At 36.0% G+C, this 21392-nt stretch overlaps 3 protein-coding genes across 3 annotated transcripts in view; 2 read left to right on the top strand and 1 right to left on the bottom strand.

Annotated features, from left to right (window-relative positions):
- The first annotated feature begins 379 nt into the window (after positions 1-379).
- Positions 380-2589, top strand: LOC107736900 (THAP domain-containing protein 1-like). Its single transcript, XM_016548290.1, is given in 5 exon segments — positions 380-423; positions 543-581; positions 1812-1995; positions 2152-2316; positions 2318-2589. Coding segments are annotated over 5 exon segments (582 nt in total). The 3' UTR covers positions 2468-2589.
- Positions 2589-12502, bottom strand: LOC107736864 (outer dense fiber protein 2-like). The gene is made up of 18 exons (XM_016548225.1): positions 12380-12502; positions 12080-12184; positions 10762-10935; positions 9382-9569; positions 9164-9302; positions 8634-8765; positions 8451-8525; positions 8290-8361; positions 8094-8210; positions 7733-7918; positions 6939-7048; positions 6690-6825; positions 6167-6277; positions 5326-5589; positions 4579-4679; positions 4013-4175; positions 3787-3912; positions 2589-3711 (listed from the first exon to the last, which is right to left on the bottom strand). The coding sequence occupies exons 1-18, from the start codon at positions 12500-12502 to the stop codon at positions 3538-3540; spliced, it is 2496 nt and encodes an 831-aa protein (XP_016403711.1). The 3' UTR covers positions 2589-3537.
- Positions 12503-14850: 2348 nt separating this feature from the next.
- Positions 14851-21392, top strand: part of LOC107736899 (protein FAM219A-like) — a 16999-nt gene continuing 10457 nt past the window's right edge. Inside the window, exons 1-2 of the mRNA XM_016548289.1 lie at positions 14851-15040; positions 20187-20286. Of these exons, the coding sequence (XP_016403775.1) occupies positions 14981-15040; positions 20187-20286 (160 nt within the window). The 5' untranslated portion in view covers positions 14851-14980. The remainder of the gene's footprint in view (positions 15041-20186; positions 20287-21392) is intronic.

Below are 21392 nucleotides of genomic sequence, written 5' to 3'. Positions count from 1 at the left end.
TCAAACACTTTGCATAAGCCAGAAAACAATGGAGTACAGAATATAATTTGTGACAACATAACACACACTATCCATTACTTTGCTCTGTTATATCCATTCACACAGTTTAGCCAGTGCAATTTAATTTAAATAAAGTAATTATGACCTGCCTTCAAAGAGTTTATACAGCATATTTTATTTTAATAACAGTACTAAACTAAACACTGTTATTACCAGAGGTTTGCAGCATTCACACATTTTATAGGAATAAACCATTATCTAGCCAAAACTCAAATCTATGGTTATGCATGTTTATAATGAACACTGTACATTTAAAAAGACCATCATGAAACAATAAATCCAAGCAAATGCCCAGGGCTCATTTCAGAGCATTAATCCAATGACAGACCTAGAGAGAAACAGGCGCTGGGCGGATCCTCTACAGTCTGAATGTATATGTCTATAAATTCACATTAAGCCAATGAAAATACACAAATTGTGTATTGTGTATCGACAGAACAAGGTACATTGTTGAAACGAATGTAACGTTATTTGTTTGGAAGAACATTTGGAATTGGAGGAGGTTGCTGGTTTATCTGCAAGTAAGTTACAGATGCCTTCCATATAAACCTATCAATATCATTAAGTTAGGTTTGTATTTAATCATTTAAAATGTCCCTACGCAGTCACATAGATTTAAATGAATCTTTCACACTATCCTCTATCCGCGCATGTTTAATTTATAATCTAGCCGTGAATATAGGTTAAAGTTAGCTCCGCAGCTAACGACTCCATTGGGCAGGGCAATGAAAAGCTTGTCTGAAAAACGTATATAATTCATAATATTGGCACAACAATGTAATAACAGGACATGTATAGTACAATGAGAGAAACGTTCTGTTCTGTATATCATTAAACAGATGAAAACGGCCGTTGAAACGCCCAGCACGGCCCTCAGAGCAAACGCGACCTAAACACAAGCATTCCTTTAGTTTTGCACTAAAACGCCCGTGTTTTCTGAGTAAAAGTGCACAACTGTACAACTGAAATGTTGCATAATAGCCTACCTTGATGAAGGATTTGCTCTGTTTTTCTGGGGCTGGGTGGCAACGGGTGGCGACCTCAACGAATGAAATAGCAGCGTAGCGCGAGCGATCGAATGGAACGAGCCGCGCGAGGCAGTGACTTCATGCACTGCAGCAACTAGCCGAGCGCCGACGGAAAATGCCGAAGAGGTCTAGTGCTCCCCATAGTGCTTTTGAGTGTTTTTAAAGTTCTGTGTTCTACACAAAACAAAATAAATATATGTAATATAGTTATTTATATTTCTGTATATAACATAAATAAATGTTGGCTCATTTGATTTTGCAATTTGCTGCTGAAAGTAAATTTTGCATGTTTGATCAATTTAATTCTAAGCGATTGAGGTGTTTTGTTGTTGGATGTAATAATGAACATAGCAGTTGTCATTTACTCCCGACATCTGAGCCGCTGAACTGGCAGTGAATTACATTGTTTCTGGAATGCGCCCCTGATCTACATAAATGCGTCTGTGTTCGCGCGAATTATTCATGATCCAGCCTCATCTACAGAAGAAGCGAGTATAATGTTTTGTAATGAATCTTTGCAAATCGCCTTTCCTAATAATGTGCTAATTAGCCAGTTTCACAATGAATGTGGCTAAAGTAAGCAGTCTCTCTCAATGAATGTGGCTAAAGTAAAGTCTCTCTGAGAGCAGATTGGAAGAGAGGGGCGGGGTCAGCAGATCTAATTAACATATAAAGGAAAATGCTACAAAACCGTTTTGTTACAGATTATCCTGTTCTTCTCAGATTTCCATTAGCAGACAAGCATCATCGCCAATGGATAAAGAATATGGGGAAGGACGCGGAATGGATTCCATCTGAATTTTCCTCCCTGTGCTCCGCTCATTTCACACCGGATTGCTTTGAATCTGAATCAGCGCGTTTACACCCAGACGCGATTCCAACTGTATTTAATTTCACACAATCTAAGGTAAGTCTCTATCTATCATCTATCTATCGTGGACAGACTTAACAAAAATGATTAGAGCCTTCCATACATATATCCATACAGAACTTTCTACAGAAGGGTTAAACAATCAAGTAAATTGTATTATATTTTAAAATGATAAAACTGATTGTGTTTCAGAATCAGATTCTAAAGGACACTGAAAATCTCCCTCCACACCAAGGAGCACCTACTGAATCCACCAACTCCTCCAGATCATCCTGCTGTGACTGTTACAAACGTATGCAGGCCACAGAAAGAAATTACCAGCTGAAATTAGCTGCTGCTCAGCTTCAGATAAAAATAGTATAAAAAGAATCTAGCGGAGGAGTCACAGAAAGCAACGCAATGGCAGAAGCGAGCAATAATTTTGCAGAGTGCAATCAGAACAATGAAACAAAGGGGATCAATACCTGCATCAAGAAGAACTTCTACACCTTCTAATCATTTGGACTGAAACACATTTTGATATTGAGGATTAAATGGAGAAATGGCTTTTCTTTGCACACTGAAGCACACAGCAGTTTTCAAAATACTTTAATACACTTAAGTACATATTATACACTTGATATGTATACAAAATATTCTTACCAATTAAAAAATACATGTACTATTGCATTTCATATAAGCAACTGTGAATACTACTATTTGGATATTTCACATGAGATAAATAAAAGACAAAAAGTGCAAGTATAACTTTAAACAAAAAAGATGAATGATTACAGTAATGTACATGTATAGCACCAATAGACATTTTATTATTGGAATCTGTGCTCTCAGCCTACTGACGACAACAACATAACATCAATCATGACTAAAAATATGCTTTCTGCATTGTTATAATGTAGAAATATTCACATAATGGCCCTGCTATAATTAAAAACAACTTTGGCTGAAAAAGAAAATGATAAATCCTGAGTTTGTCGTCATTTTGTCACTTAAACCAACTCAAATACTAAGCTAATCCAAATTTAAGCAGGTGATTGTGATATTTTAAATGGGATTTTTCACACTCTTACTGTGCTTCATACAACCATCATCATACTGTATATACTGACATTATTTAAACCGACAACATTTAGATAGCACAGTGGGTCAAATCATATACTGTAACTAAAAAGTAAACGGTATGTTTTAAAACCATAAACAAGCAAAAGCTTAAAAAATACATAATATCCAAATTATTGTAATACCTTCATTTTTGCTATGTAAATTAAAGAAAAAAAGGTTTGCAAGAAGATCATATCTAATTCTCTTTATTGCATAACGGCCACCTTGAGAGAGGGCAAAATGAGACAAGAATTTGTCTAGAAGACCACAATTCTCATTCTAGGATGGTTATCTAATACTAAAAAGAGACTTTTCTTGGTACTTACCAGTAACACGTACAATGACCATGTCAAATAAATAATCCTTCAAGAGTAAAATACAAAGCACAGCAAACTCAAGAGGTCATCAGTAGTGACAATTAGATTAATACATGTTAGTCCATGTAAAGGAAGTCTTAAAAGACATCTGAAAGAGTTTTCAGATTGGTGAAGGCGTGCGGAACGAGGACCCAGTGAGAGCAGGATCTCCAAACACATTGACGTAAGAAGATTTTAGGAACTGGACATAGTTCTGGAGGCTTCGGTTTGTGTTGTCGGACTGCTCCAGTCTGTCCTTGACATCTTGTAAACGGCTCTGGTACCTCCGATCAGCCTGTAAGAACGTTTATGGATGAATTTTTGACAAAAATATCTGACAGAAATTCCCATATGGAGAAATTTCACTGACCTCCTCTTTGGCTCGTCGTAACTGGTTCAGTTCAGTTGTTGTTCTGCTCAGTTGAGTCTCTAGGTCGACAATTTTGGACTGTGCAACACGCTCTTTAGAGGCTGCTCGCTCCCTGGTCTGTGTAACCTATCAACAGGGAATCTTCAATGAAAACGAGCAATAGTTTTGCAAGATGAAAATGTAGATTATTGAATCCTTGAGTTTATTAGGATGTAGTGGGACAGACCTGCCGACGTGCATCGTCCAGGGCCTCCTCCAGCTGTCGAGTCAGAATACTGCACTCCCGGGACTTTTCTTCCAGACGCACCTGGTTGCTATGAATTGTTTCTTCACGTTTCGAAATTACCTGGATTAGTTCTCGATTTTGGGAGCTAGCCTCCTCTAGCTTCCTGTTGACAACAGAGGATAGAGCATGTTAAACTGAAACCCAAAAATAAAAACACTATCATTTACTCACCCTCATGTCATTCCAAACATGTATGATTATTTTAAGCAATGCAATATTTAATGCCATGACTTTATGAATTCTGCTCTGATTTAAGATGCTTCTATGCACAAACCCTGTTTAAAAGAATGTTAGGAACCAAACAACATGAACAAAAAAATTTATTTCTTTTTATTAATTTAAACTTTTTATGTTCCACGGAAGAAAGAAATTCATATAGTTTTGGAACGACATGAGAACATTTTGAAAATGTTCTTTTTTTGGGGTGAACTATCCCTTTAAGAAATTAAATTCATTAAAATGAATTCAAGAAAATTCATGAGGGATTAAAGGACAAAGTGACAGACCGTTCAAGGCCCTCTACTTTGTGCTGAAGCTGCTTGTTTTCTTCCTGCAGCAACATGTTCTTGTGTCTCAACATTTCCGCAAGACTTCCCTGTTGCTCCGCCTAAACACAATGCACCAGAACAAATAAAATTCTATCAATAAAAACATAACTTATGTACTAATGGAGATCAGTAAAAATAAATGGCCTTTTACTGTTTGTGTTTGTTACGATCAAACAGCAATATTACACACTAACTAACATTAAAAAAGTGAAATCGCAATCAACCACCCCTTTAATTAGAAAATACAATAAAAATCTCCAATTTGGCCATTTTACCCCACTTATATTAGCCAAGGTTTCTTGCAACAGAAACTTCATCATTTAGATTTACACAATTATTTTCCACCATCTGCTTTAACACTGACCCTTAGAATCAAACAGGCTCCTCTTGCTAATGTACCTTTAATAATGTAAATTTTACAGTCTCTGTTAGGAATGGCTAACCTATTTGCGTATGAAATAAGAAACAACGGCCCTGCCAAGTTGCTGAATACTGAATAGCCATTGATATGGTAAATGAAGGCAGTCACATGCTCATAGTAATGTCGTTAACACTATGAAGAGCTTTTGTATCTTTTCTGTTAAGCCATTTTTGTTGCACCACCAGTAATGTTCTTCCAGTTTTTCTTCATGAAAAAATTGGCTGTGTTTTAATATTAAATGCACACTGTTTTCAAGGGCGTTATACTTCAGTTAACAAACACACCTTGATGCGTAGCTCTGCGAGGGAGGTGCCGAGCTCTGTGTTTCTTCTCTCTTGTAAGCGCTCTTTCTCATGAGCTTCCTGCAACTGGAGTTCGGCATGTCTCAGAGCTTCAGGAAGTGGCTCCAGCTCCGTCAAACGGCCTTGAAGCTGCTTCCTGACCTTCTGGATCTCCTGGTCTAGCTCATATCTTACAGCCTGAGCTTCACTTTCAGCCACCTGCAGACGTGCAGAGTACTCATCTGCTTCAGCACGGGTCTTCCGAACCTATGAATTCAAAGAAACAGAGCAGAGTTTAAAGATGGACAAAATAAATAAATATACACACACACATTCCCAAAACGTACATGTGATGAGAAACTATTTTATGCCAAAATTTGGATATACACAATTGATCAAAACTCTTGCCCAGTAAAAATAATACTATTGTGAAAAATTGTGTAAATTTCAGACCTTATTGAAATTTAAATAACTGTTTTCCATTTTAATATAGTTTATTCCTGTGATGCAAAGCGGAATTTCAGCAGCCATTTCTCCAGTCTTCAGTGTCACACGATCCCTCAGAAATCATTCTATGCTGCTGATTTGGCATTCAAAATGTTCAACTTTTTTCTTATTATTAATGCTGAATATATTACATTTTAAAATATATTAAAATAGAAAACAGTTCAATAATATTTCACAATATTACTGTATTTTTAATCAAATAAATACACTTGGTGAGCATAAGAGACTTCTTTCAAAAACATTTAAAAATCTTAATAAATCCCAACTTTTGAGCAAAGAGTACTATCTGGAATTCATAATCTTAATCAATGAGTAAGTTAGAGAATGATGATCACACCTGGGCTTTATAGCTGTCCACCAAGCTCTCATACTGTTTCACTGAAACTTTGACCTGCTGGACCTCAGACTGGGACAACGTCAACTTCTCTTCCAAGGCAGGCAAAGTGGCCTGTACAATCACAACAAATCAGCTTTCATTTGTATTCATTTACCATATTTTAATATATAGGCATAAGGACCACTGAGGGATTATGGATAAAATGAGATTGGTTATCAATTGTAAAAAAAAAAAAAAAAGCACAAATTGGAGATTTGGACAGTACAGATGCAAACAGACAAACCTTAAGGCTCTGGTTCTCCAGGCGTATAGTAGTGCTCTCTGTATTGAGCTCATGAAGGCGATCTAAAAGGCCGTCTCTATCTGTTCGGGCTTTCTCTTCCTGCCCATGCAACTGTTCCGTAAGGTCTGTAATACGGCTAAAGGAACAAACACAAATGGTTTGCATGGCTCAATTGTAAAAAAAAAAAAAAAAAAAAGCACAAATTGGAGATTTGGACAGTACAGATGCAAACAGACAAACCTTAAGGCTCTGGTTCTCCAGGCGTATAGTAGTGCTCTCTGTATTGAGCTCATGAAGGCGATCTAAAAGGCCGTCTCTATCTGTTCGGGCTTTCTCTTCCTGCCCATGCAACTGTTCCGTAAGGTCTGTAATACGGCTAAAGGAACAAACACAAATGGTTTGCATGGCTTTCTGGGAGGCTCTCTAGGTTTAAATTTTTTCAGAATTATGATTTGCATTATCATACAAAGGACACAAATCACTGCTGACCTGTTCAACAATGTGATCTCCATCTCTAGCTGTCCTTTTTCCTTCATCTCTTTTGTGTGGCGACTGCTCCAGTTCTCTGCGGCTGACACAGCATCTGCCAACTGTGCTTCCTGTGAAGATAATTTTATATTTTTATATCATATACTGTCATAGAAAAATTACACAAAATCTACACTAGCATTCAAAAGTTTGGGGGCTGTGAATTGTTTTTCCTCAAAAAGGCTGCATTTATTTGATTAAAAAAAATAAAGTAAAAACTATGTTATTGTGAAATATTACATTTTAAAATAAGTTTTTTCTATTTGAATATATTTGAAAATGTAATTAATTCCTTAAATAAATAAATCATTCTAATATGCTGATTTGCTGCTCAAGAAACATTTCATATTATTATCAATGTTAAAAACAGTTGTGCAGCTTAATATTTTTTGTGCAACACGTGATTTTTTTTTTCAGGATTTGTTGATTATTAGAAAGTTCAAAAGAACAGAAATTATTTTATAAAAAATAAAAAAAACTTTTGTAATATTATAAACGTCTTTACTGTCACTTACAATCAATTTAATGCATTCTTGCTGAATAAAAGCATTAAGTTAAAAAAAAAAAAAAATCTTACTGTCCCCAAACTTTGAACATTACTGTACATAGTAAACCTTCCATTTCCAGAGTCATGAATGAACCAGAAATTATATCAGTTGCAATTTTTCAACAGCATACTGCTTGAAACATTTATCGTAGCAAACTGTTATTTTAAGAACCTGTGTAAACGTACACATTTAGCTCATTCAACTCACTATCTCCAAGAGCTGGGCACTGAGCTGTCCCACAGTGCCTTCACTGCGCTGTGCCCGCTGTTTCTGTGCCCGCGTGGCTTTTTTCAGGGCCTCCTTATCAGCCTCCACCTGCTGCCTGAGGCCTCGCAACTGATTCTGTAGCTGTTCTACCTCCCCCTGCTGCTGGCTGATGGAGCGCTCTAGATTCTAAACCAAATTGACACAATTTTTATACATTTAATATACAATATATGCTTCATTATTTAAAGTTATTATTAAGTTAGCAATTAGACATGTTTTGTAAAATAAACACACATAAAAAAAAGAGTAGCACATGTTGCTTGAATACCAAGAAGCTGTCAGCCACTGCTGTATGCATTACCCTGATCTGAACATTTAGACGGTTATTTTCTGCCTCTTTATTGCGTAGTTGACCCTGCAGATGTGCTCGAGTGGACTCCAAGACTTTGGACAGTTCACTGGTGGTCTTTGCACTCTCCTGTTACAATGGGAATTCATAAGGGCTCACAAATAATTGACCGTCATGTCTAAAAACCATGTTTAAAAATACAGTTTACCTTTTCGCTTTCTAACAAGGAAGTGAGCTGGTTAATCTCTCTCTCTTTGTCCTGAAGCTTTACAAGAATACGCTATAAGACAGAAAGGAGTTCAGTGATAAAACTAAGAAATTAAAAACACCTGTTTACAGTGCAACATGCTTTACGCAAACAACACAAACCGAATTTTCTGCTTCCACATCAGAAAGTTTTTTCAGAAGCACGTCTTTCTGCTCTAAGAGTCTTAGTGAGTCCATCTGTTACAAAACAAAGTAGTTAAGAAAAGCTTAATAACCTTTTACTGTTTTAAGTACAATAAAATGCAATTGTCTAATAATATTCTTTGAATTTGTGAAGAGCAGCACCTCTCGACTATGCTGTTCTCTCAGAAGATGTCTGAGGGCTCTGTTAGTGCTCTCGAAAATCTCCAGCTTCTGCAGCAAGAGCTCTTTCTGTCGGGTCAAGAGCGTTGAATCTGATCCTGACAGCTTTTTTTCCTGGACAAAGGTATAAAAAAATTAATTTAATGCATATCTGTTTCTGGCTCTTTTTTCAAGACAGGTTATGATAAACTGGTTTCAACGTTCTGAAAAATCCATTTAGAATTGTTTTGAAAGGTGTATTTTGCTCACACTCGCACTCCTGGACACATGGCTGACCGTTTCGTGGAGGGCCGACACCTGCTTGGCAGCTGCACTGCTGTCCAACTCTGCTTCCAGCAGCTTCCTGAGTAGAACATCTTTGTCTGGCTGCAAACTATCCCTCTCTAATCTAAACAAGAAGAAATGGCTTAAAATATATTTGTGGCTCTTTTTTCAAGACAGGTTATGATAAACTGGTTTCAACGTTCTGAAAAATCCATTTAGAATTGTTTTGAAAGGTGTATTTTGCTCACACTCGCACTCCTGGACACATGGCTGACTGTTTCGTGGAGGGCCGACACCTGCTTGGCAGCTGCACTGCTGTCCATCTCTGCTTCCAGCAGCTTCCTGAGTAGAACATCTTTGTCTGGCTGCAAACTGTCCCTCTCTAATCTAAACAAGAAGAAATGGCTTAAAATATATTTTTAAATGTGTATACATAATAACAAAAATGTCATTGTTTTCATCATACCTCCCAAAATCATTCCCCTCCAGCAACTTTTCCATGGACTCCCGTAGATGGGAGTTCTCCTGCTCTGTGGCCTCCAGCTCCCGGGCGACCTCTGCAAGCTCCTCCTCCTGCTCAGCGATGACACGCTGTGATGCGCTCAACCTCTCCGACTGACGCTCTAGCAGCTGCTCCTTCTTACGAAGCTCCACCTGCAAACACAAACATCACACACTTTTATTTGTTTCACATGTGTACCGCATTAACTGTATTATGACAAACTATTCAATCTGCTATTCACTGTTCTATTTATATATATATTTGTGTGTGTGTGTGTGAGAGAGAGAGAGAGCAAAATAATTATATTGTTATAATTTGGGGTCAGCAAGATTTATTTATGAAATTAACACATTTCATTTATTCAGCCAGGATGCATTAAATTGATCAAACAAAAATATTACGCAGCACAACTGTTTTCAGCATTGATGATAATAATAATAAATGTTTCTTGAGCACCAAAGTAGCATATTAGAATGTTTATGAAAGAGAATGTGACACTGAAGACTTGAGTAATGGCTGCTGAAAATTCAGCTTTGACAATCCCAGAAAATTTTACATTTTTTACTAAAATAAAAAACTTTTTATTAGTTTTAATAATATTTCACAATATCTGATCAAATAAATGCAGCCTTGACTGTTATTAGAGACAAAACCATAAAAAAAAAAACTTACAGACCCCAAATTGCACTATAGTGTATATATGTTTGAGAGAGAGAGCAAAATAATTATATTGTTATAATTTGGGGTCAGCAAGATTTATTTATGAAATTAACACATTTCATTTATTCAGCCAGGATGCATTAAATTGATCAAACAAAAATATTACGCAGCACAACTGTTTTCAACATTGATGATAATAATAATAAATGTTTCTTGAGCACCAAAGTAGCATATTAGAATGTTCTATGAAAGAGAATGTGACACTGAAGACTTGAGTAATGGCTGCTGAAAATTCAGCTTTGACATCACAGGAATATATTACATTTTATACTATATTAAAAACATTTTTATTAGTTTTAATAATATTTCACAATATCTGATCAAATAAATGCAGCCTTGACTGTTATTAGAGACAAAACCATTATATTAAAAACATTTTTATTAGTTTTAATAATATTTCACAATATGTGATCAAATAAATGCAGCCTTGACTGTTATTAGAGACAAAACCATAAAAAAAAAAACTTACAGACCCCAAATTGCACTATAGTGTATATATGTTTACTTTAAACAGTTTGTTTCTAATTGCTGAATGAATTTTTCCTGGGATATAATTCTCTATTTTTGCTGAAAGAAAAGAATGACAATAAAACTGAAACATTTCTCCAATCACTTATTTCTCACCTCATTTTTCAGAGAGCTGACCTCTGTCATCAGGCTGTCGATCTTCCTCTCGTACTGATTGATGCGTCCATGCAGTGCCTCTTCTTCATCAGTGGAGAGATCTTCTATTCGGAGAGGAGACTGGGAGCGTTCTGGTTCCTGTGGAGGTGTTATCTCCAGACGATGAGATGGTCCCTAAAATATACATAAACATCATAATATGAAATAACACAATATTGATCACTTCTACAAAGGACTGCATAGTGTGTATTATTTTACATGAAATATGCACAAACACAAATGGGAATGTACTTGTAATATTTGACTGACCTCCCACTTAAATGGGGTCTCTCGTGTTGAGACCTTGCCAGGTGGGATCCACGGGACCCTCGTCTTCACCTTAGCAGTAGGATGCAAGCTACATTTTGTTTTAACCTGGAACATAAAAGACATACATGGTGAGAGATGGGTCTCATGGATCTTTGGAGTATTTCTAAGCAGCATTAAAAGAACTGAAGCTGCACACCTCTGTAGACATTTCTTTATTCTTGTGTAATAATCATTGTAATTATATATGCAAGGATATTTTGAGGATGGTGTCTATGCACAGACTGCAAGCTGATCATTGATGATAATAATAATAAATGTTTCTTGAGCACCAAAGTAGCATATTAGAATGTTCTATGAAAGAGAATGTGACACTGAAGACTTGAGTAATGGCTGCTGAAAATTCAGCTTTGACATCACAGGAATATATTACATTTTATACTATATTAAAAACATTTTTATTAGTTTTAATAATATTTCACAATATCTGATCAAATAAATGCAGCCTTGACTGTTATTAGAGACAAAACCATAAAAAAAAAACTTACAGACCCCAAATTGCACTATAGTGTATATATGTTTACTTTAAACAGTTTGTTTCTAATTGCTGAATGAATTTTTCCTGGGATATAATTCTCTATTTTTGCTGAAAGAAAAGAATGACAATAAAACTGAAACATTTCTCCAATCACTTATTTCTCACCTCATTTTTCAGAGAGCTGACCTCTGTCATCAGGCTGTCGATCTTCCTCTCGTACTGACTGATGCGTCCATGCAGTGCCTCTTCTTCATCAGTGGAGAGATCTTCTATTCGGAGAGGAGATTGGGAGCGTTCTGGTTCCTGTGGAGGTGTTATCTCCAGACGATGAGATGGTCCCTAAAATATACATAAACATCATAATATGAAATAACACAATATTGATCACTTCTACAAAGGACTGCATAGTGTGTATTATTTTACATGAAATATGCACAAACACAAATGGGAATGTACTTGTAATATTTGACTGACCTCCCACTTAAATGGGGTCTCTCGTGTTGAGACCTTGCCAGGTGGGATCCACGGGACCCTCGTCTTCACCTTAGCAGTAGGATGCAAGCTACATTTTGTTTTAACCTGGAACATAAAAGACATACATGGTGAGAGATGGGTCTCATGGATCTTTGGAGTATTTCTAAGCAGCATTAAAAGAACTGAAGCTGCACACCTCTGTAGACATTTCTTTATTCTTGTGTAATAATCATTGTAATTATATATGCAAGGATATTTTGAGGATGGTGTCTATGCACAGACTGCAAGCTGATGTTATACCTGGGCTGTCTTGGTAGGGCTGCATTTTGTGCTCTTCTTCACATGCACATGCACAGGTATGGTCTCGTTCACATGCACATGCAGAGGTGGGGAAGAAGAGTTTGTCGTTGATTTTCTCTGCATAAAAAAAGATAAATACCAATAATCGTGCCTATGTAAATTCATTTTTCTAAACCATCCAGATTGTAAATTGTTCAACCGACTGCTAGAACTTAACTAAGCAACATACAATCCTGTACATCATATCACCTACCTATTTAACACGTAAGGCATTGTCATAATTATTAATATATACAATCTACATCATTGATATTAATAAGTAGGTTGAATTCTATATTTATGCTCTTAAAAATGGCATGTCTGATGATCTAACAAATTTAAAATAACAAAATAAATAAAAAAGGGTATATAAACTCACATAAACACTTTTTTTTTAATGAATATATACCACTTCGTTTATTTTATATGTTTTTGTATTTTATAATAAAATTAAAATTCATACAGTCACAACTACACACTAACTACTCAAGTAAAGTACCAGTCTTTGTTTATGGATCAGAGAACACATGTCTGAAGTTAAGTATCATTTTACTGGTCACACATCTTCAGGTCATGTTTCAGAAGACAGAAACTCAAGTACTCAGAGGTAAACCGAGACCACCACAACAGATCCTCTTATAATCATGACTGACATCTGACTTAATATAAAGGTGACAACAACAATTCAATATATGCAAGTATATTCAATATATCCACCATTACATCATCAATGGATTCAGACGTGAATGGAAGCCAAATAGGACACTGAGCTGCAAGCTAACAGGCAATTAACCTGCTAAGGAAGCAGAAACTAGCTTTCACGGTACATAAACACAAAGACGGCGAAAAAGAAATGAAACAGACATCATGAGTAAGACAGAGAAGCTGCAAATAGAGCAGGAGAATTGTCCATCAATCAGTATAAGTATAGTTTGAAGATGTCTACAATACAAAGTCGTTAAAACATAAAGCGAAACGTATTTATTTGCAAACCAGCTTACCATGCGAAATTACAAACATTCAAACGTCGTCGATACGGGTAAAATGTACATTAATATAGTTGCGAACTACTTCAGTTTTCGTGTCATCCCAGAGTCTCGAAACCCCATTCTTCCGGTGGATAATCGGTCTTTCATTTGATTGGCTGATTCAAAAGGTTTCGTTGCAAGTGCGTGTTCGTGATTGGAGGAAATCGCCTGTACGCGGTCTATGGCAACGGTGTCCTTAGAAACCAAGCCTAACAGAGGCCCAAGCTGCATGTGTTGTCAAGGATACAAACGAAGCTTAGAATCTCTGTTTAACGACATTCCAGTGGTAATCTTTGTTCGACCAGAAACTATAAACAAGTTGTTGAAATGCTCTCTATTATTTTGTTTCAGCGTCTGCGTGAGCCCACAAATAGGCTACAGCAACATGTGAAAACGTGAAGAAGCCTAAAAACTGAGTTAGCTTTCAAAACAAAAGCGTTGAAAAATTCCTATATGCGAATAAATAATTAAATAAATAAATTTTAAATAAATAAATATAACACTTTTATATTCATATTTAAAAATGTATTCTGGTTTTGTTTAAACCAATGAATTTTAAAGTAGAAATTCTAAGTAAATATCAGTAAAACGTATCAAACTGTTCATAAAAGATTTAGTTTTTTCTGTTATTATTCTTGTTATTATTATTATTATTATTATTGTTTTTGTACTTATTATTTTTTTATTATAATGTTTTCCACAATATAAATAAAGCTCATTTCACATCTTTAGCACAAAATCAATGTTTGCTGCAGACCGCAGAAGAGACTTGACTGGATTCTTGTGGAGGTTGTTTCAAAATAAAAGTCATTCAAAGGCGTAATTTGAGCAAGTCTAAAACCTGCCTAAAACACCACAAGATGGTGATAGCGCGACACTTGTCTTTCAAAGTTTCATAAAAGCTGACACATGCAAAGTGTTTTTGAGACGAACAAGAACAACAACAGTTGCCACTGGCCTTTTTTTACCTGATTTACAAATATAAAACAAAACCACAGTATTTATCACAATAAACAATTAATTTTTTATACATTTAATTTAATTTAATTTATGCATTTAGCAGACGCTTTTATCCAAAGCGACTTACAGTGCATTCAGGCTATACATTTTTTTTTACCAGTATGTATAAATAATAATAGACTATAAAAGTAATATTTTAGCACTTGTAGGAGTATTAAATTATTATGGTACCAGTATCTGCACGATTTTCATATTTCATTTAGCAATAATCTAATAAGATTTGCTGTGCTGCTTTTGATCTGCGAATCTACCTTATCTCACAGGAGCTGTGGGTTTCAGGCTCATTAATTATTCATCCACTCGTCATTATGGGTGGGGTTCCGGACTCGGAAGTCAGATGTTGCTGTTGAGTCACCCCTGACTGGTAATAGCCAGATAGCAGAAAACAAGTAGAGATGATCCTGGAGAACTCGGCATCTTTGAACCATTCCAGACAGTGAATAAATGCGTTTTTCAATTAGGATATCACCTTGAGCATTTGTGCTTTACTTTACAAGACTGACGTTTTATCAAAATGATGGAAGAAATTGACAGATTTCAAGTACCACCAGTAAATCCAGAGATGAAGCTGCTGGTAAGTGTCACTCTCACTACATGGAGAATAACAATGTGTACCTTTACAGGTCGTGGGAAATGACACTGTGTGAGAAGATAGTAATTCTGTATTACCTAAATTAACCTGGCTCACAAACGCTGGTACATTACCAGATGTCATCTAGGATCGGTAGGTTTATTTAGACAAAACCGACATATCCAACTATACTATGCCAGTTGTCATGGTACTGACATTAACTCAGTTGTGTTTAAATGTTCGTAAATCTGCCTTAATGAGTCAAAATAAAAGCTCACACAAGTTATATATGTGATATTATTTTTGACTGACAGAAATGGCTGTTTTTTAATTAGGTGTCCGATTCGTGAATGTATCGTTCTTTTGAATCGGAGCTTTTCAATGAATCGGTCTGCGCGTTTTATTCATTGATCGGATTGAATCAGTCCGTCTCTCTATGAATCGGACCGGAAAAGGCGGTTATTGTTCAAATGAATCGCTAGAACCAAATGAATGAGCTCTCACTTATATCATTTAAGTAATTATGTGAAATTAAGTTACTTTACAAAACCGAATAGCAAAAATGTTACAAATTAACTGCACTGGAATGTTCTTTTTGTGCCAATGTCAGGGCCACACGATGATGCATCATTATTTTAAGCTGAAACTGAATTAGAATTTGCACATTAAATACAATTAAAAATAAAATAACAGTTAGAATAATTTGTTAAATAAACACAATGCTGTAGAATTTAAGCACAAGGACAATAACTACAAACAATACAGGCCGGAAAGTACTTGACTTGAGTGGATTTGAACTCGTCAACCCAGTCAGACAGTAATAGCAGACACATACATCTTGAATTTCCTGAATGTCTTATTTGTTTCAGAGCTTGCGTAAGCACATTGATTTCCAGGGAAGTAAATATGTTTTCAAATCAGTTAGTAGGCCTGCATTATCTGGTTGGACTGAAGTGTGCACTTTAGAATATGCTGGATTGGTGAGATATGGCCCGGAGTGATAATGTCATTATTTTTTCATTGGCGCCCCACTATTCCCAAAGTGCCAAAGACCCAGCTGTTACCCTATACAACAAACTGTGCTTTCTCATGCTAATTCATTCTTCTGTGGGCAGAAAAGGACATAAACCCACTGCAACATGGCTCCTGTTTTTCAGAGAAGAAAACTCCTTCCTTTTAGGGATTTAGTAGTTATTGGCTTTCTGATTTGTTGTACTCATCACCTTCATCTATAGAGAGATGAAGATACAGTCTATTAGGTCACATAAATAATTAGAAAAAAAAAACAATGACTAATATTAATTTCCAATTGACATGTGGATCAAATGAGGGCAGCAATGACAGTAAGCTGCCAGAGTCAGTTTGCGGTGACTGTAATTTTGCCAAGTAGGCCGTTTTCCAGGATCAGCATCTTTTGTTGGTTCTAGAACAACATTCCTGTCAAACAAACATTGTCCTGACACAAAACCTAACCATTAAATACCCTGTAAATCAGTGGGAAATTTAAGTAGAAGAACCCATCCCATCCCTTTTAATCCCTTTTAATCTGTTGGTTATTGTTGGTAGTCATTGTTGGTACCTTATGGATCATGCTTTGCTGTGATTGGTCCGAAGTACATCTTGCCATATTATCCCACCAATCCTTTTCATCGCCTCAGCTGTGTTAGCATTCACTCATCTTCATCTCCTTCATCACCAACATGCCATATTGACATGATTGACATCCATAGAAAGATCCTGGATTTCAGATCATAAGGTCCCACATGATGCCATTAATCTATATTTAATCTAAAATCTTTACTGATGTTAAAAATTGACCTTCACATTGACATCCATTTTAAAGTCCTTGAGGACAAACATTAGTCCATGTGAGAGATTTAACACGAGACCTACAGGTGTGCAGTGTTTCAATGGATTCGTCATAGTAATCTTGTTTTTTTTCTGTTTTTTTTTCTTCTTCTGTGGATGTGTGAGTCTTGCACTGCTCTAGATCAATGCAGACTTGCTTATGTGTTTCAGTTCCTATAGATTTCTGATCACTTTAATCTTGTGACAACGTTCTAAATCAGCTTTAAACAATGAGACCAGAGATTAGGGTTGCATCAGATTGGGTTCTGTAGTGCTCTGAGGCTTCACTTCTCTTGGTTTTCTCCAGTAGATCTTGCATAAATTTCACAGGCAGTTGTACATGTAGCTGGTGGAATATGCATGACTTTGATGAAGTTCTTTGAGGTGTTGCTCTGAGATTTGTGTAGCCTATGTAGTCTAACAAAGGCTGTCTGGAAAGCTCAATAACATTGGCTTACTCAGCAGAGTCCTTTGTAGACCACAAAGACAAATAGCATTTTAAAATTTATGTTGATCTGAAGCATTACCTCCTTGCTTTGAAGGTGTGTCCTGATGCTCGAAAAAAATTATATTGTGGACGAGCAACAGCTGGAGATAAAGATGAATGACAATGTACTTCATGCCCGGCATATGATTAGATGCTTCGAGAGCTTGATGGTATCCTGCTGGGCTATTACCCACAATCCCCCGCTGGTCTCTTTAGCTGGTGCTGAGCTTAAAGGGTTTGTGAGAGCCCTGCCAGGCCTACAGCTGGCACTATGCCACGACTGAACCAGTGGACAAAGAGGTTTCCTTCAACAACAAGTCTACTTCATGTTTGTTCCACAAGTGGATTTCTTTATGATACAGGTCATTTTTTATACCCAGTGACCCCTCCAAAGGTTTTAGCGTCATTTAGTCATCACTAACATGAGCTAAGCATGTTTGTTTTGTTAATGTCAGACATTTGATATTGATTTTTGATATTGTTGATAGGTGGTTAGTGGAAAAGTACAAAAAAATTTAAATCTATGTTTATCAGTGTTATTTTAGTATTATTTATATACTATTATAGTAATATTGTTTATTTATAATAGTTTTAATTTATATGTAGTTTTCATTTTTGAAAAATCATTTGATCTATCTAATAGTATTTACACATTAAATTATGTAGCATTATGTAATCCTTTATGTTTTAGGATTAGGGGATCCTAGCAAGGGTATCATCATGTTTGGGTGTCTGTGGCATTAAAAAGTTAAAAACGTTAAGTCCTTTCAGTATTGTGTAACACCATGCTGTATCTACTGATCACCAGACTTTCTTTTGGCTGTAGTCTGACACTTCAGTTAGTCATCTGGTGTGTCATGAACTGTACCAAAAACATAGCATTGCTATAATCGCATGGCTCTAGTGGCTCACGATGATGGCCCCAAAGACTCTCAAATGGCCACATGGTGCGCATCCAATGAAGGCAGGCTTTTTTAGGTCATAATAGGCGCTCTGTTGGCAGAGGCAGCTTGGGTGTGCTCTCAACATTTCCTCCAACAAGCTCTCTCTGTTCTGCCTCTCCCCGTCTCGAGTGATGTCACAGAGCACTCAGACCCTACGTATTGAAGGCTGGAGCAACAAAACATGCCTGGTGTCATGCGAGCCAACTATGCAGGAAGTACCGGCCGGTTACTATGACAGCTAGAATCTCTCTCCTTCATCCATCTCTCAACCAAGCAGCTGTGCAGAAAAGAGGCTGTGGAGAAAAGAGGGTGTGAATTGGCCCAGACTTTGAGTAGTAATGAAGGCTTGCAAATTGTATATTGGACAACAAGACAGTAAGATTTGTCTATCCATCAGTCTAACTTTAGTGCAATTAGTATTGTGTATATTTCCAAAAGAAATGTATTTGTAATAAAAACTCAAGACTTACATATTTTAAGAGACCTTTGACTATTAATCATATTGTACTGGCCTGTCATACTTTTAATATTATGCTACAGATGTAGATGTTTTTTCCCCCTAGATTGTTTTTTAAAATTTCTGTCAAATATAAATTATATTATAAATGTATGTTTTTAATTTGTATTTATTTATTTGCCATCACTATAGCCTATATAAAATAAAATAAGAGATTTATTCAATATTGTTTAAGACAAAACATCCCAAAAATAAACTAGTAGATTAATTTATTAATTTTTCATACTTCCCCATTGACTACATTAAGATTTGCAAGTTTTTTTTTTTTTACAGTATTACAAGTTTCCTGATATTTACTGTTTAAATATGCAAATGATACATTATCTAATTAAATATGCACTAATTAGATAATAAATTTCCAGAAGAGAAGTCTGAACATTGGATAAAGCCAGATTCAAAATTCTTCTTTCATTTTGCTTCATTAGAGTTAAAGGTTTTTTTACAGATGGAATTTTGGATATCTCTTTTTAAAAATAATTTTGACCATGTTTTTAGGAATAAAATCTTGTATAAATTCAGACAAAATCGGGATTAATCTGATAACCAGTAGCTTTACAGTACATTGGGAGTTTTCGACTGCACAGGCCCTACATCTATCTCTGCTCCCAGAATCGATAAGTTGCTGGAGCACAGCTGTGAAAGCAAATCTGAGACGTTTTGTTGGATAAAGCCAGATTCAAAATTCTTCTTTCATTTTGCTTCATTAGAGTTAAAGGTTTTTTTACAGATGGAATTTTGGATATCTCTTTTTTAAAATAATTTTGACCATGTTTTTAGGAATAAAATCTTGTATAAATTCAGACAAAATCGGGATTAATCTGATAACCAGTAGATTTACAGTACATTGGGAGTTTTCGACTGCACAGGCCCTACATCTATCTCTGCTCCCAGAATCGATAAGTTGCTGGAGCACAGCTGTGAAAGCAAATCTGAGACGTTTTGAGAGAGATGTATTAAAATGACCCATTCTGGTGACAGCGTGCTGACATTGTGCTGACTCGTGTTATTTTACTCAACCCCAGTAAAATCAACACCCTTGATACATGCCCTGCCTCTCCAGATGCCATTATTTACAACCAGTCTGATTTTTGCTGTCTATTTTTCATCAGCACACTGAGCATGTTTGGGGTTTTGTACCAGAGAGAGCCCTTCTACGTTACATTGTTTCAGATTTGGAAGGCTTTTCTAGATTTACACTCTTAATTCATATGGAAACACAGCTTTCTCAAAATCCATTTGCCAAATAGTCAATTTTGGAAATGTATAGTTTTGCATATTGCTAATATCTAGCGTCTGCACTTGGGAACGTAGTGTTGCGTCTACTGATAAGTGTGATTGTGTTTTTGTCTCCAGGATCCTGCAGCAACGTCCACTTTGGAGGCTGAAACAGGAACGAGAGAATCAGAGTCAGTCGCCATCAACTACAAGCCCTCTCCGCTGCAAGTGAAGATAGGTAAGGCACTTTCTCATTCAGCCAGTGATCTAAATAACATGCCATATCATCACCAGTGTAATTTGTCCATTTGAGTGTAAAAACGACTGGATTGATTTTCCCACTTGATATTGTGATTGTGAAGCATACGGTTTGGAGCGAGAGCTAAGAAGCGATTAGCAGTAGGCCGTGTGAAATGGATGACTGTGGTTTTCAATAAGCAGGAGTGTAATGAGTCTTCAAATCTGAATGTTTCTCTCAGATAAAGTAACTACAGCTTTTCAAATACAATTGTGGAGCTTTTTTGGGCTTTCCTTTTATACAAGGAAATTTGAAATATGAGCAAAATTAATTTATGTGTAAATTGCAAAAAACATCCTTATGTCATTTGTTGCACCTAAATAGTCATCCATATTTTTGACCATCTTTTTTTATATAAAAAAAGTTGTAATGCTCAATTTCATTTGAAGCAATCTACTTTGTGTAACTTGTAATAATTTAATAATGAATGTAATAATTTAATAATCATTTGGAATTTATATAATAAATAGCCGTTATATCATTTATCAACCATAACATTAAAATAATTATTGGCAGTCTGTTTACCAAAAAACAAACAAACCAAAAAAGTTTTATTTTACATACTATTACAGTATTTATCAATATTATTAAATTTTTATATTTTTGTTTTAATTTTAATGTTTACGTTTTATTAATTTTGCTGTGCACTTTTGTTATTTTTATTATTTTTTACATTTCTATTTAGCTTTAATTAATTTTTATTTCAGTTTTAGTAATTTTAGTACTACAAATCATTGTTATATATGTATATATGTTAATGCCGAGTTCACACTGCACGATTTTCAAACTCGTCGGATCGCCGTTGTTTTCACACTGCGTGACTATCTGGGGTAGCATTCAGTTACTGCTGTGTTCACATTGCACGATGGATCGGCGACAGGGGGTTTCACACTGCATGACTTCACAATAGGAAGAATCGCCGACAGCTCTGTCTGGTCCGCAAACTACGTTTCACAACAAAACACACACGAGAAGTGATAAGGAAATAACGCGAGAACCCGAGTGCGTCAGACCGGGGTTCTCCAGCGAGACTGTAATTATTAAAA

The sequence above is a fragment of the Sinocyclocheilus rhinocerous genome, unplaced genomic scaffold (genome assembly GCF_001515625.1).
Source record: "Sinocyclocheilus rhinocerous isolate Xijiao unplaced genomic scaffold, SAMN03320098_v1.1 scaffold192, whole genome shotgun sequence".
NCBI classification, from domain to species: domain Eukaryota; kingdom Metazoa; phylum Chordata; class Actinopteri; order Cypriniformes; family Cyprinidae; genus Sinocyclocheilus; species Sinocyclocheilus rhinocerous.
This window is presented reverse-complemented; position numbering and strand designations above follow the sequence as displayed.

What these genes read in the sequence shown, in the direction of transcription:
- LOC107736864 (XM_016548225.1), bottom strand. Translation starts at nt 12,502, where the DNA reads ATGCAGAGAAAATCAACGACAAACTCTTCTTCCCCACCTCTGCATGTG. An exon ending in GTGCCCAGCTCTTGGAGATA is followed by an intron (nt 7,049 to 7,732) that starts GTGAGTTGAATG and finishes TTATCTTCACAG; the next exon opens with GAAGCACAGTTGGCAGATGC. An exon ending in TGGACAGCTATAAAGCCCAG is followed by an intron (nt 5,590 to 6,166) that starts GTGTGATCATCA and finishes TTGAATTCATAG; the next exon opens with GTTCGGAAGACCCGTGCTGA.